We start from the raw sequence: 11,654 nt of genomic DNA, 5'->3' as shown, positions 1-11,654 counted from the left end.
GGTCCTCCCGGACCTTGGTCACGGCCTATTAATTATAATAGCATACAATCAGTACAATATGGAAATAATTTAAAAAAAATATAATATTAGAAAATTTTGGCAAAAGAGAAAATATATATAAACATCTAGGGGCAAGTCTTACGTATATCTATATGCATAGTATAATCCAATACTGATATAATAATCAAAGCTGCAACTGCATATAGAAAATCAATCGATCAATGAACTGATAGTGGGATAGTAATCACAGAAATTAATCAATGAATAGTCTATTTCAAAAACATAAAGGACCATCAAAGTGGTAAAAGCAAGTACATGAAACCACAGAAATTAACATCAGAGATATTCACAATAAAGATATAATATGGTTATGGGTGTATTGAATATAGTATCAGGTATAGAAGCTCCATGGAACAATCGCAATCTAAACATTTGTATATAAGGAAAAAAGAGAGGCTACAAATTAGATCATTGCGTCTATATGGGTGTCAGTACAACAATAGTTTAACCTGCTAGATGAAAACTGATTCAGTGATTGATTTAAGAAGGAAAAAGTACTGAACCCACATAGAGAATAATTCACAAAATAAACTGCATACGTACATGTCACTTACATACCTTGAGATAAACTGGTTAGAGGAGAGTGGCGTTGCGCTGGGTGGCCTGCGCATGTCCGGTATTTGTGCTGAGTCTGGTCTCGCGATACTGAGAAGACGTCATAGAACCGGAAGTCCGCATTCGCGATCGGAATAGCGGAAGTCCGGTTATCGGAAAAAATTCGCAAAAAAATTCGCAAAGGAGAAAAATTCGCAACTGCATAAAGTTCGCAGGTGAGAAAAAAATTGCAATTAGTAAAAATTCGCAAATAGTGAAAAATCGCAACATGTGAAAAATCGCAAATATATAGAATTTTTTGAAAAATCCAAAAAAGGAAGAAGTCGGGTCAAAAAAACAAGACCATCGACTCCTAATGCGAAAATTACACAAAGTTCATTTAGAATACTCGGTCAAAATATAATTAGATATCATCCCAGTATCGGAGGGCAGACTACAGACATAATCAGTAAATCAATAGACATATAGTTATATTGGTATATTAGTATATTAGATGTTCATATTTGAAATATATTAATTGACATTAATATTAATAGATTAGTTAATTAAATCAAACGAGCATGGTCAAGAAACTGTAGTTCCATAAAAGATAATAGATAATAATCCTACCTTCGGACATTATCATTTAGTCTGCAATAGTCATATAGAAAAGAAAGAAAAGAAAATGTTATAATTCATTGTATATAAAATTCAAAATCACGATTTAAACCTAAGGGAGCTAGTGTCTTTAATTCATGGATCCAATAAGATTCACGATTTTGAAGTGTCAGTTTACGATTTCCGCCTCGACGTGATAAGGGAATATGTTCAATAATTTGGAATCTGAGTTGACTTATGTGATGACCGGCCTGAATAAAATGATGAGGTATCGGAAGTTCTGTTTTCCTACAGCGAATATCAGATTTATGTTTACTGATGCGGTCTCTCGCACATTGGGATGTCTCCCCAACGTAAGCGAGGCCGCATGGGCATTTGATGAGATAAATAACAAAGGATGTAGCACATGTGAAAAAGCCTGTTATCTTATATGTCTTGCCCGTGTGTGGATGCGTGAAGGTACTCCCCTTCATGACATGTGTACACTGTGCACAATTTAAACAGGGAAAAGTGCCCATTTTTGGACTGGACAACATAGTCTGTCTTAATGGCTTCTTCTCAGGGCCAATATCCGCTTTAATAAGAGTATCGCGTAAGTTTGTGGACGCTTGTAACACATTCTAAATGGATTATTGAATTCCTTAATATCAGGGTAGAATTTACTCAATAGCGGCCAGTGTTTCTGTATAATCCGCTGAATTTTCGGTACAAATGGATGATATGTCACTACCAGTGGAATTCTAGGTGTACAATGTTGTGTTCTTTGAGGTCTCAACTCCTGGGTCCCCTGGGTAATCAATTTAATCTCCTTCTCTAGGAGGCCACGAGGATACCCACGTGCTTTAAACTTATCCGACATCTCCATCAAACGTTGTTGTTGCACTATTGGATCACTAACTATTCTTGACACCCTAGTAAACTGTGACCGAGGTAATGATGCTTTCGTGTTCCTAGGATGACAACTTGAATATAAAAGTAACGTATTCCGATCTGTTGGTTTAGTGTAAATATCAATTTTCAAGGAACCAGTGGAATCCTTGGTTACAGAGGTGTCAAGAAAGTTAATTATGGTTTCATCAATATGAGCGGTAAATTGGAGACCTTTAACCGCATGATTGATATGCGTGTAGAAAGTTTGGAAAGACTCCCTATCTCCAGTCCAGATACAAAAAACATCATCAATAAATCGGCGCCATGTTAATGCATGGGCTCGAAATAATGAATGTGGATAAACATGATCCTCTTCAAACTGGGCCATAAAGAGGTTGGCATATGGGGGGGCCACATTCGCCCCCATTGCCGTACCCTTCTTTTGAATATAATAATGATCCCCAAACATAAAAAAAAAAAATTTGTAGAACAAATTGTAGTAATCCAATGCAAAAGGTTTGTTGGTCATTGGTAAGGGTCGTGGTCACCAGTGATTTGCGAACAGCCTGTACTCCCCCATCATGGGAGATGGAGGTGTACAGGCTGCTGACATCAAGGGTGACCAAAAGTGCATCAGGGGGAATTGTGCCTAGAGAGAGGATAATTTCTAAAAAATGTGACGTATCAAGTAGATATGATTTTGTATTCCGTACTAGAGGAGTAAGGACCCTTTCCAAATAAATAGATAGTGGTGCCAACAAGGAGTCAGTCGACGCCACTATTGGGCGCCCAGGTGGTTGTTGAAGGTTCTTATGTATTTTAGGCAACACATATATAACTGGCATTATAGGATAATCATTATGTAAAAACTTATACGTGGCTTGATCAATTGTGCCAATCCCCAGATGATAATCAAGATATGACTGTATTTCTTTTTGTATAGTAAAAGTTGGATTATTGTATGTAAGCTCATATGTTTCAGTGTCGGCCAACTGCCTATTAATCTCTTGTTTGTAGTAAGATGTATCCATAACTACTATGGCTCCACCTTTATCAGCTGGTTTAATTGTAATCGACTTATCAGTTCTAAGTGATTGTAACGCAAGGTATTCAACGTTTGGAAGATTTGAGTGAGACGGATAATGACCCTTCCTAAAAGAGTCAATATTCGCCTGAACCTCACTATCCACCAAACTAATGAAGGCCTCAACTGCATGTGATACTTTAGGGGGCATAAAATTGCTTTTGTTCCTCAAACCTAAATGAGCTATGGACAAAGGATAGGACACTAGTGGTGATACAGATTCATCAATACGATCATCTTTAAAGTGTACTTTCAAACGAAGAGACCTAAAAAACCTGTTCAAGTCCTGCATAAATGTGAATGGTTGAAAAGAATCTCTTGGACAGAAATACAGTCCTTTTGACAAAACACTGTATTCAGCTGGAGACAGAGTCCTAGAGGAGATATTAATAACTAGGTTAGTACCTGTGACCTGGTCAGAATCATTGAGGGTTCTGGTTTGTCGGGAGTGTCGTCCCCTGCGTATCCTTGCAGGCGTCTTCTGGTTCTGTGGCCTCGCCGGGGAAAAAAAACGATATGGTCTGCGCCGTGAGGACCTGTCGCTCCCAGACGAGGAGGAAGCATAATCCCCAAATTGTTGATAACCATGAGATTCCGATTCTTGCCATTGCCAGCGATAAATGCGATTTAATTGATACTCTTCTGTATCTCGGGTGAATTTGGCCCGCTTTGTTTGTTCAATATATTTTCTATGATCCTCCAGTATTTTCTCGGTCTTCTTCTTTAGATCATTCCATTCCTGTGTAGAGGTGGTAGAAACAAGTTGTGCCTCAATCGTTGCAATTTTGTCACGGGTCTCTGAGATAGACTTTTGTAGATACTCAATACTTAGAACAATAATGTCCATTGAACATTTATTCAATATGGTTTCAAATTTATTGCAATATTCCTTATTAGATGGAAACAGGTTAGGGCGTAAATGTACCCTTAGTCCCCTCGGTATTCTCCCATTTTTATAGCATTCAGCCAATGTGACGCAATGTAATTCTGATGCAATTAGTCTTTTTGATTCACGTTCCCAATCACGTGTGCGGAATTCGCTATGAGAGATGTGAAGAAACTCGCTTGGAGTGGTGATCTGTGATACAATCCCATCAGCAGTAATGGTATCATATGAAAAGGTAGAAGCAGACATGAGTAGGTGCTCAAGCTCAAAAAGCTGAAGATAAATAGAAGTGATGGCTGGCACTCCACTTGGTATCTTCGGTGCTCAGTGATGGAGATTGCCTCCGATAATATCATAGAATAATTCACGGCACTCGAATTGAAATGAATGAAATAATAATATTTATTGTATAGAATTTGCCACCAATAGACGTCAGTTATATGGGCCAACGTTTCGGTCCTCCCGGACCTTGGTCACGGCCTATTAATTATAATAGCATACAATCAGTACAATATGGAAATAATTTTAAAAAAATATAATATTAGAAAATTTTGGCAAAAGAGAAAATATATATAAACATCTAGGGGCAAGTCTTACGTATATCTATATGCATAGTATAATCCAATACTGATATAATAATCAAAGCTGCAACTGCATATAAAAAATCAATCGATCAATGAACTGATAGTGGGATAGTAATCACAGAAATTAATCAATGAATAGTCTATTTCAAAAACATAAAGGACCATCAAAGTGGTAAAAGCAAGTACATGAAACCACAGAAATTAACATCAGAGATATTCACAATAAAGATATAATATGGTTATGGGTGTATTGAATATAGTATCAGGTATAGAAGCTTTGTTGGCTTTGTTGGCTGGCAACCTGGGACTGTTGTGTACGGTCCAGGTTTGTTGGCGGCAGCACTGGAGGGAGACACTGGTGATTAGCAGGCATTGCCCCTCCCCCCCCTCCCTGTTGTTTGGTCCCACCAGCTTCCCTTTTCGGTTGGGGGGGGCTTTGAGGGGAGGGAGTGTCACGACCCTTGGTCAAGGTCGTGACTCCTTGGGAGCCGCATGCGGTTGCCCGCGGCTTGGTGTTGTCAACCGCAGCTGGGGGCACTTAGTTGTTTGCCTCAGGTGCGGTTGCCGCGGACAATAGGCATGTGTGCGGTTGCCCTTGGCAACGTGTGATGTTGTGCACTTCCTTGTTTGTTTGTTGTGCACGAGGTGATGTTTAGTATGCACCTGGACTCCTCCCTTCACCTGCGGTTGTCCGCGGCAACGTCTGGTGATGTTTGCCTGCTGTGGAAGTGTCTCGGCCTGTTGGCTGTTCTGGAGGACACGGTTGCCACGCATGCCGTTGCCGTCGGAGACAGGTGAGTGAGTTTGTGTGCTTTCCCCTTTATGTGAGTTTCCCTTCTGTGGTGCTGGAAGGGTTAACTTCCTTCCCAGTGTGTGTGTGATGTCACTGGGTGGGTCTGACCGTTGGGTGTGGCCACTTGGCCTATAAAGCCTCAGTCCCTGGCTGGGTTCAGTAGGTTGCTCTCAGCCATGCTGGCTGGAGCAGCCTCCTGTCTCCTCCATCTGCCTGGTGGGGACCATCCTTCTGGTCATAAACCTTTGTCAGTAAATTCTATGTTTCATGGTGTTATTTAGGTGTGTATGGGATTGTGTTATTGCAGCCTATGGTCCAGGGTTCCTGTGTGATGTCTGGTGTGTGCTGTGTCCGTGGTTGTCTTGTACTTACAGCACCCGCACATGGGTTCCTGGTTGTGTTGTCTGTGGCAGGTGAGTGATGAGTTGTTTCCATTTGCCTGCCACTGCCATAGCTGTTTTTGTATCCCCCTGTGTTGCTTGGCCGTTGAGACTCCTGCTCCTCCGTGTCTAGGAGGAGCAGGTCGTCTTACTCTGTCCCCTAGTTCAGGGCCGACTTGAGGGCCTGCAGGGACTTTTAGGTTCCGGCGTATGAGCCCTCCTACCACCAAGGTCGGCTCATACAGACAGGAGACAGGGTCAGCGTTAGGGACGCTATAGGAGGTGACCTGCTCCCTAACTCTGTGGTCCCGGCCAAGTGGTAACCCTACCTTCTCCTGGCACCGCACGGCTGGGGGTTTTCCCCACCGCCAGCCGTGACAAATATAGATGAATCAGATCTTAGAGAGAAGAAATTAGAGTTGACTAAGGGGTTTCTAAGTAAAATTCAGCTCCCTGTTTTAACCTCTGATCAAGCAGTGGGTCTGTGTTCACCAATAAAAACATCAGAAATCTCAGAAACCATAAAAAAAATGGCCAAAGGAAAATCTCCTGGACCAGACGGCCTCCCAATGCTTTACTATCTCTCCTTTCAGAAGATCCTCCTCCCTCATTTGCTTAAGACCTTTAATGCAGCACTATCTGGCTTGACATTCCCTCCTCAAACAGGTAATGCTTATACCCTCTTATACCCAAGCCACAAAAGGACCTAAGTTTCTGTTCCAGTTACAGACCCATTTCTCTGCTAAATTTAGACCTCAAAATGTACGCTAGGATACTGGCTTCCAGAATAAAAACCCTCTTAAAAGAACTTATACACCCAGATCAGACGGGTTTCATTCCCGGGCGTGAGGGTAAAGATAATACATACAAAATCATGAATTCAATTGCATTGGCAAAAAAACAAGGACTCCTTTTGTGGTTCTGGGTAATGACGCTGAAAAAGCCTTTGACAGAGTGGCATGGGCCTTTGTTAAATGTACACTGTCTAAGCTAGCCTTCCCTGATCCTTTCATAAAGGCCATTTTCACCATGGATGTCTCCCCGAGTGCAAACATTAAAGTAAACGACATACTCTCCCAAGCAGTCATCATAAACAATGGGACGAGACAAGGCTGCCCTCTCTCACCAATTCTTTTCATACTCATAATTGAACCCCTTTTACAATATATTAGACAATCTCACTAGATAAGAGGTTTGGTGTGTGGGGGACTGGAGATCAAACAAGCGTCAGATGCTGATGACCTATTGTCAATGGTTTCTAACCCATCACAGGCCTTTCCAGCTATAATTAGGATCTTCACCTCCTTCGGCCACATTTAAAATTTCTAAATCGCAAGCTATGAGTATCAATCTAGATACTAGAATCTTATACAGAATCTCCATTTCAGTGGACACATTCATACATAAAATTCTTGGGAATCAATATCACGCCAGACTTGTCCAAACTATATGAAGTTAATTTCCCCCCATGTTAATGTTGACTCACATTTTCTAAAGGTTTGTACAATGAATCGGAGTAGCTATAGTTCTATCGTCAGGACAATTAAAGGAGCGGGTCACAAGCCTCTTGTTAATAGATATTTTCTCCTCCAAGACATGCAAAAGATTTCCAGTCGTGCATTGTCCTGAATCTCATCTTTACACCATGTCTTTGTTGAAATGTTCACTTTCCTTATTAAGCCCATATGTAATGGACTCCTTAACGCTTCTTTAATACCACTTCAACCCCGCTAGCTGAAACCCCCTTAATGACCAGGCCACTTTTTACACTTCTGCACTACACTACTATCACGGTTTATTGCTCGGTCATGCAACTTACCACCCAAATGAATTTTACCTCCTTTTCTTCTCACTAATAGAGCTTTCATTTGGTGGTATTTCATTGCTGCTGACATTTTTACTTTTTTTGTTATTAATCGAAATTTAATGTTTTTTTTGCAAAAAAATGACATTTTTCACTTTCAGTTGTAAAATTTTGCAAAAAAAATGACATCCATATATAAATTTTTCGCTAAATTTATTGTTCTACATGTCTTTGATAAAAAAAAAGTTTGGGTCCAAAAAAAATGGTTTGGGTAAAAGTTATAGCGTTTACAAACTATGGTACAAAAATGTGAATTTCCGCTTTTTGAAGCAGCTCTGACTTTCTGAGCACCTGTCATGTTTCCTGAGGTTCTACAATGCCCAGACAGTACAAACACCCCACAAATGACCCCATTTCGGAAAGTAGACACCCTAAGATATTCATTGATGGGCATAGTGAGTTCATAGAACTTTTTATTTTTTGTCACAAGTTAGCGGAAAATGATGATTTTTTTTTTTCTTACAAAGTCTCATATTCCACTAACTTGTGACAAAAAATAAAAACTTCCATGAACTCACTATGCCCATCACAAAATACCTTGGGGTGTCTTCTTTCCAAAATGGGGTCACTTGTGGGGTAGTTATACTGCCCTGGCATTCTAGGGGCCCATATGCGTGAGAAGAAGTTTGCAATCAAAATCTGTAAAAAATGACCGGTGAAATCCGAAAGGTGCACTTTGCAATGTGTGCCCCTTTGCCCACCTAGGCTTCAAAAAAGTGTCACACATCTGGTATCGCTGTACTCAGGAGAAGTTGGGGAATGTGTTTTGGGGTGTCATTTTACATATACCCATGCTGGGTGAGAGAAATAATCTTGGCAAAAGACAACTTTTCCAATTTTTTATACAAAGTTGGCATTTGACCAAGATATTTATCTCACCCAGCATGGGTATATGTAAAATGACACCCCAAAACACATTCCCCAACTTCTCCTGAGTACGGCGATACCACATGTGTGACACTTTTCTGCAGCCTAGGTGGGCAAAGGGGCACACATTCCAAAGAGCACCTTTAGGATTTCACCGGCCATTTATTACAGTCTTTGATTTCAAACTACTTCGCACACATTAGGGCCCCTAAATTGCCAGGGCAGTATAACTACCCCACAAGTGACCCCATTTTGGAAATAAGATACCCCAAGGTATTCCGTGAGGGGCACGGCGAGTTCCTAGAATTTTTTGTCACAAGTTAGTGGAATATGAGACTTTGTTAGAAAAAATAAAAAATAAAAATTCTAGGAACTCGCCATGCCCCTCATGGAATACCTTGGGGTGTCTTCTTTCCAAAATGGGGACACTTGTGGGGTAGATATACTGCACTGGCATTCTAGGGGCCCTAATGTGTGGTAAGTAGTTTGAAATCAAAATGTGTAAAAAATGACCTGTAAAATCCGAAAGGTGCTCTTTGGAATATGTGCCCCTTTGCCCACCTTGGCTGCAATAAAGTGTCACACATCTGGTATCGCCGTACTCAGGAGAAGTTGGGGAATGTGTTTTGGGGTGTCATTTTACATATACCAATGCTGGGTGAGAGAAATATCTTGGCAAAAGACAACTTTTCCCATTTTTTTATACAAAGTTGACATTTGACCAAGATATTTATCTCACCCAGCATGGGTATATGTAAAATGACACCCCAAAACACATTCCCCAACTTCTTCTGAGTACGGCGATACCACATGTGTGACACTTTTTTGCAGCCTATATGCGCAAAGGGGCCCAAATTCCTTTTAGGAGGGCATTTTTAGAAATTTGGATCCCAGACTTCTTCTCACGCTTTAGGGCCCATAAAAAGCCAGGGCAGTATAAATACCCCACATGTGACCCCATTTTGGAAAGAAGACACCCCAAGGTATTTAATGAGGGGCATGGCGAGTTCATATAAAAAAAATTTTTTGGGCCACAAGTTAGCGGAAATTGATTTTTTTTTTGTTTTTTCTCACAAAGTCTCCCTTTCCGCTAACTTGGGACAAAAATTGAAATCTTTCATGGACTCAATATGCCCCTCACGAAATACCTTGGGGTGTCTTCTTTCCAAAATGGGGTCACATGTGGGGTATTTATACTGCCCTGGCATTTTAGGGGCCCTAAAGCGTGAGAAGAAGTCTGGAATATAAATGTCTAAAAAATGTTACGCATTTGGATTCCGTGAGGGGTATGGTGAGTTCATGTGAGATTTTATTTTTTGACACAAGTTAGTGGACTTTGTAAGAAAAAGAAAAAAAACAATTTCTGCTAACTTGGGCCAAAAAAATGTCTGAATGGAGCCTTACAGGGGGGGTGATCAATGACAGGGGGGTGATCACCCATATAGACTCCCTGATCACCCCCCTGTCATTGATCACCCCCCTGTCATTGATCACCCCCCTGTAAGGTTCCATTCAGACGTCCGTATGATTTTTACGGATCCACGGATACATGGATCGGATCCGCAAAACACATACGGACGTCTGAATGGAGCCTTACAGGGGGATGATCAATGACAGGGGGGTGATCAATGACAGGGGGGTGATTAGGGAGTCTATATGGGGTGATAAGTGGTTCATAAAGGGTTAATAAGTGACAGGGGGGGGTGTAGTGTAGTGTAATGGTGTTTGGTGCTACTTTACTGAGCTGCCTGTGTCCTCTGGTGGTCGATCCAAACAAAAGGGACCACCAGAGGACCAGGTAGCAGGTATATTAGACGCTGTTATCAAAACAGCATCTAATATACCTGTTAGGGGTTAAAAAAATCACATCTCCAGCCTGCCAGCGAGCGATCGCCGCTGGCAGGCTGGAGATCCAATCGCTTACCTTCCGTTCCTGTGAGCGCGCGCGCCTGTGTGCGCGCGTTCACAGGAAATCTCGGCTATCACGAGATGACTCACGGATGAGTCCAGGAGGAATGAATCAACCACCTTCCGGACGCATCCGTGCGTTAGGCGGTCGGGAGGTGGTTAAGTACTGCAATATTTCTTGTTGGAATTGTTGACAGCTCCCTCTGTCTTGTCTCTCAGATGTTGTAGTTGCATTTGACTACAGCATCTGAGCAGTTAAATATCTGGAATTGGAGTTATCTCCGAAGCTGGCTATTGCGAATGGGTGTCAGTTGTATAGCATAGCTGCTATTCTCCATACATTCCTTACCTGACCAATGCCGTACATGTTAAATCATTGGTCTCTAAGAGGTTAAAGTTGAAAATTTTGCCCTTTCTTTTGTTTAGGAGTTTAGAATGCTGAACCAGTTTGTGTGTTTTTTCCTTACAGGATGGACTGCTGGGGGTTTGGAACTAGGAAAATGTTTAATGTTTGCAAAATGTAATGGCAGTTATTCACTAAGTACACTTCAGGCTGGGTAGATGGTGAGGACAAACCTCTAGTGGCCATGAACTGTTATCAGTGACATCACTAGGAGGTGGAGCAACAGAGGAGTTGTTAAAAAGGGTTGTCTTCCCGCCAAAGGTTGTTGTTGACATCTTAGCAGAGGAAACCTGAAGTGAGTCTGAGCTACAGCTTCTGAGAAGGAGATCTGAGTAGATAGAAGGACGGAAAGAGTGTTACCTTAGTGAGTAAAATCAGAGCAAACGCGCTTCCTGGTTGACGATGTAGGATGTCAGAGCATTGTGAGGGACCTAGAGCACACAGCCCCAATGGGTCAGGCCCTGTACACAAAGGCAAACACCTTCCATTTATTTTAATTTAAGTTGTAAGAAATATAAGGCCTTATTATAGAGACTGGTAAACTGTCAAGTGTTAAGCCTTATTGGAGAAAAATATAAAGTTTCAGTTCAGGATACCATCTGGTGTCTCCTTTGTGTACTTTTCCAGAACTCTGGACTAGCAGCCATATGTATTATATGAACTCCTACATACAGAGCTTATACAGTGGCCCATAGTGTGGCTGTTGTTCTTCTTGAAGAAACTGGCAATCCATGTGGCACCTGTCAGGAATATGGCGGAGGAAAGGACAGTGAAGCCCTGAACTAAAACTACCCCGCTGTCCC

At 41.5% G+C, this 11,654-nt stretch overlaps 1 protein-coding gene across 1 annotated transcript; it reads right to left on the bottom strand.

Moving 5' to 3' along the window:
* Positions 1-1,128: 1,128 nt before the first annotated feature.
* LOC122945981 lies at positions 1,129-4,493 on the bottom strand. The gene is made up of 2 exons (XM_044305235.1): positions 3,572-4,493; positions 1,129-1,245 (listed from the first exon to the last, which is right to left on the bottom strand). Exons 1-2 carry the CDS (start codon positions 4,299-4,301, stop codon positions 1,241-1,243), a joined length of 735 nt encoding a protein of 244 aa, XP_044161170.1. The 5' UTR covers positions 4,302-4,493; the 3' UTR covers positions 1,129-1,240.
* Between the last annotated feature and the right edge of the window lie 7,161 nt (positions 4,494-11,654).

This window comes from Bufo gargarizans, chromosome 9 (genome assembly GCF_014858855.1).
Source record: "Bufo gargarizans isolate SCDJY-AF-19 chromosome 9, ASM1485885v1, whole genome shotgun sequence".
Lineage (NCBI taxonomy): Eukaryota > Metazoa > Chordata > Amphibia > Anura > Bufonidae > Bufo > Bufo gargarizans.
This window is presented reverse-complemented; position numbering and strand designations above follow the sequence as displayed.

Bases quoted from the DNA above. Each gene is read 5' to 3' on its own strand.
- LOC122945981 (XM_044305235.1), bottom strand. From the start codon at position 4,301: ATGTCTGCTTCTACCTTTTCATATGATACCATTACTGCTGATGGGATT.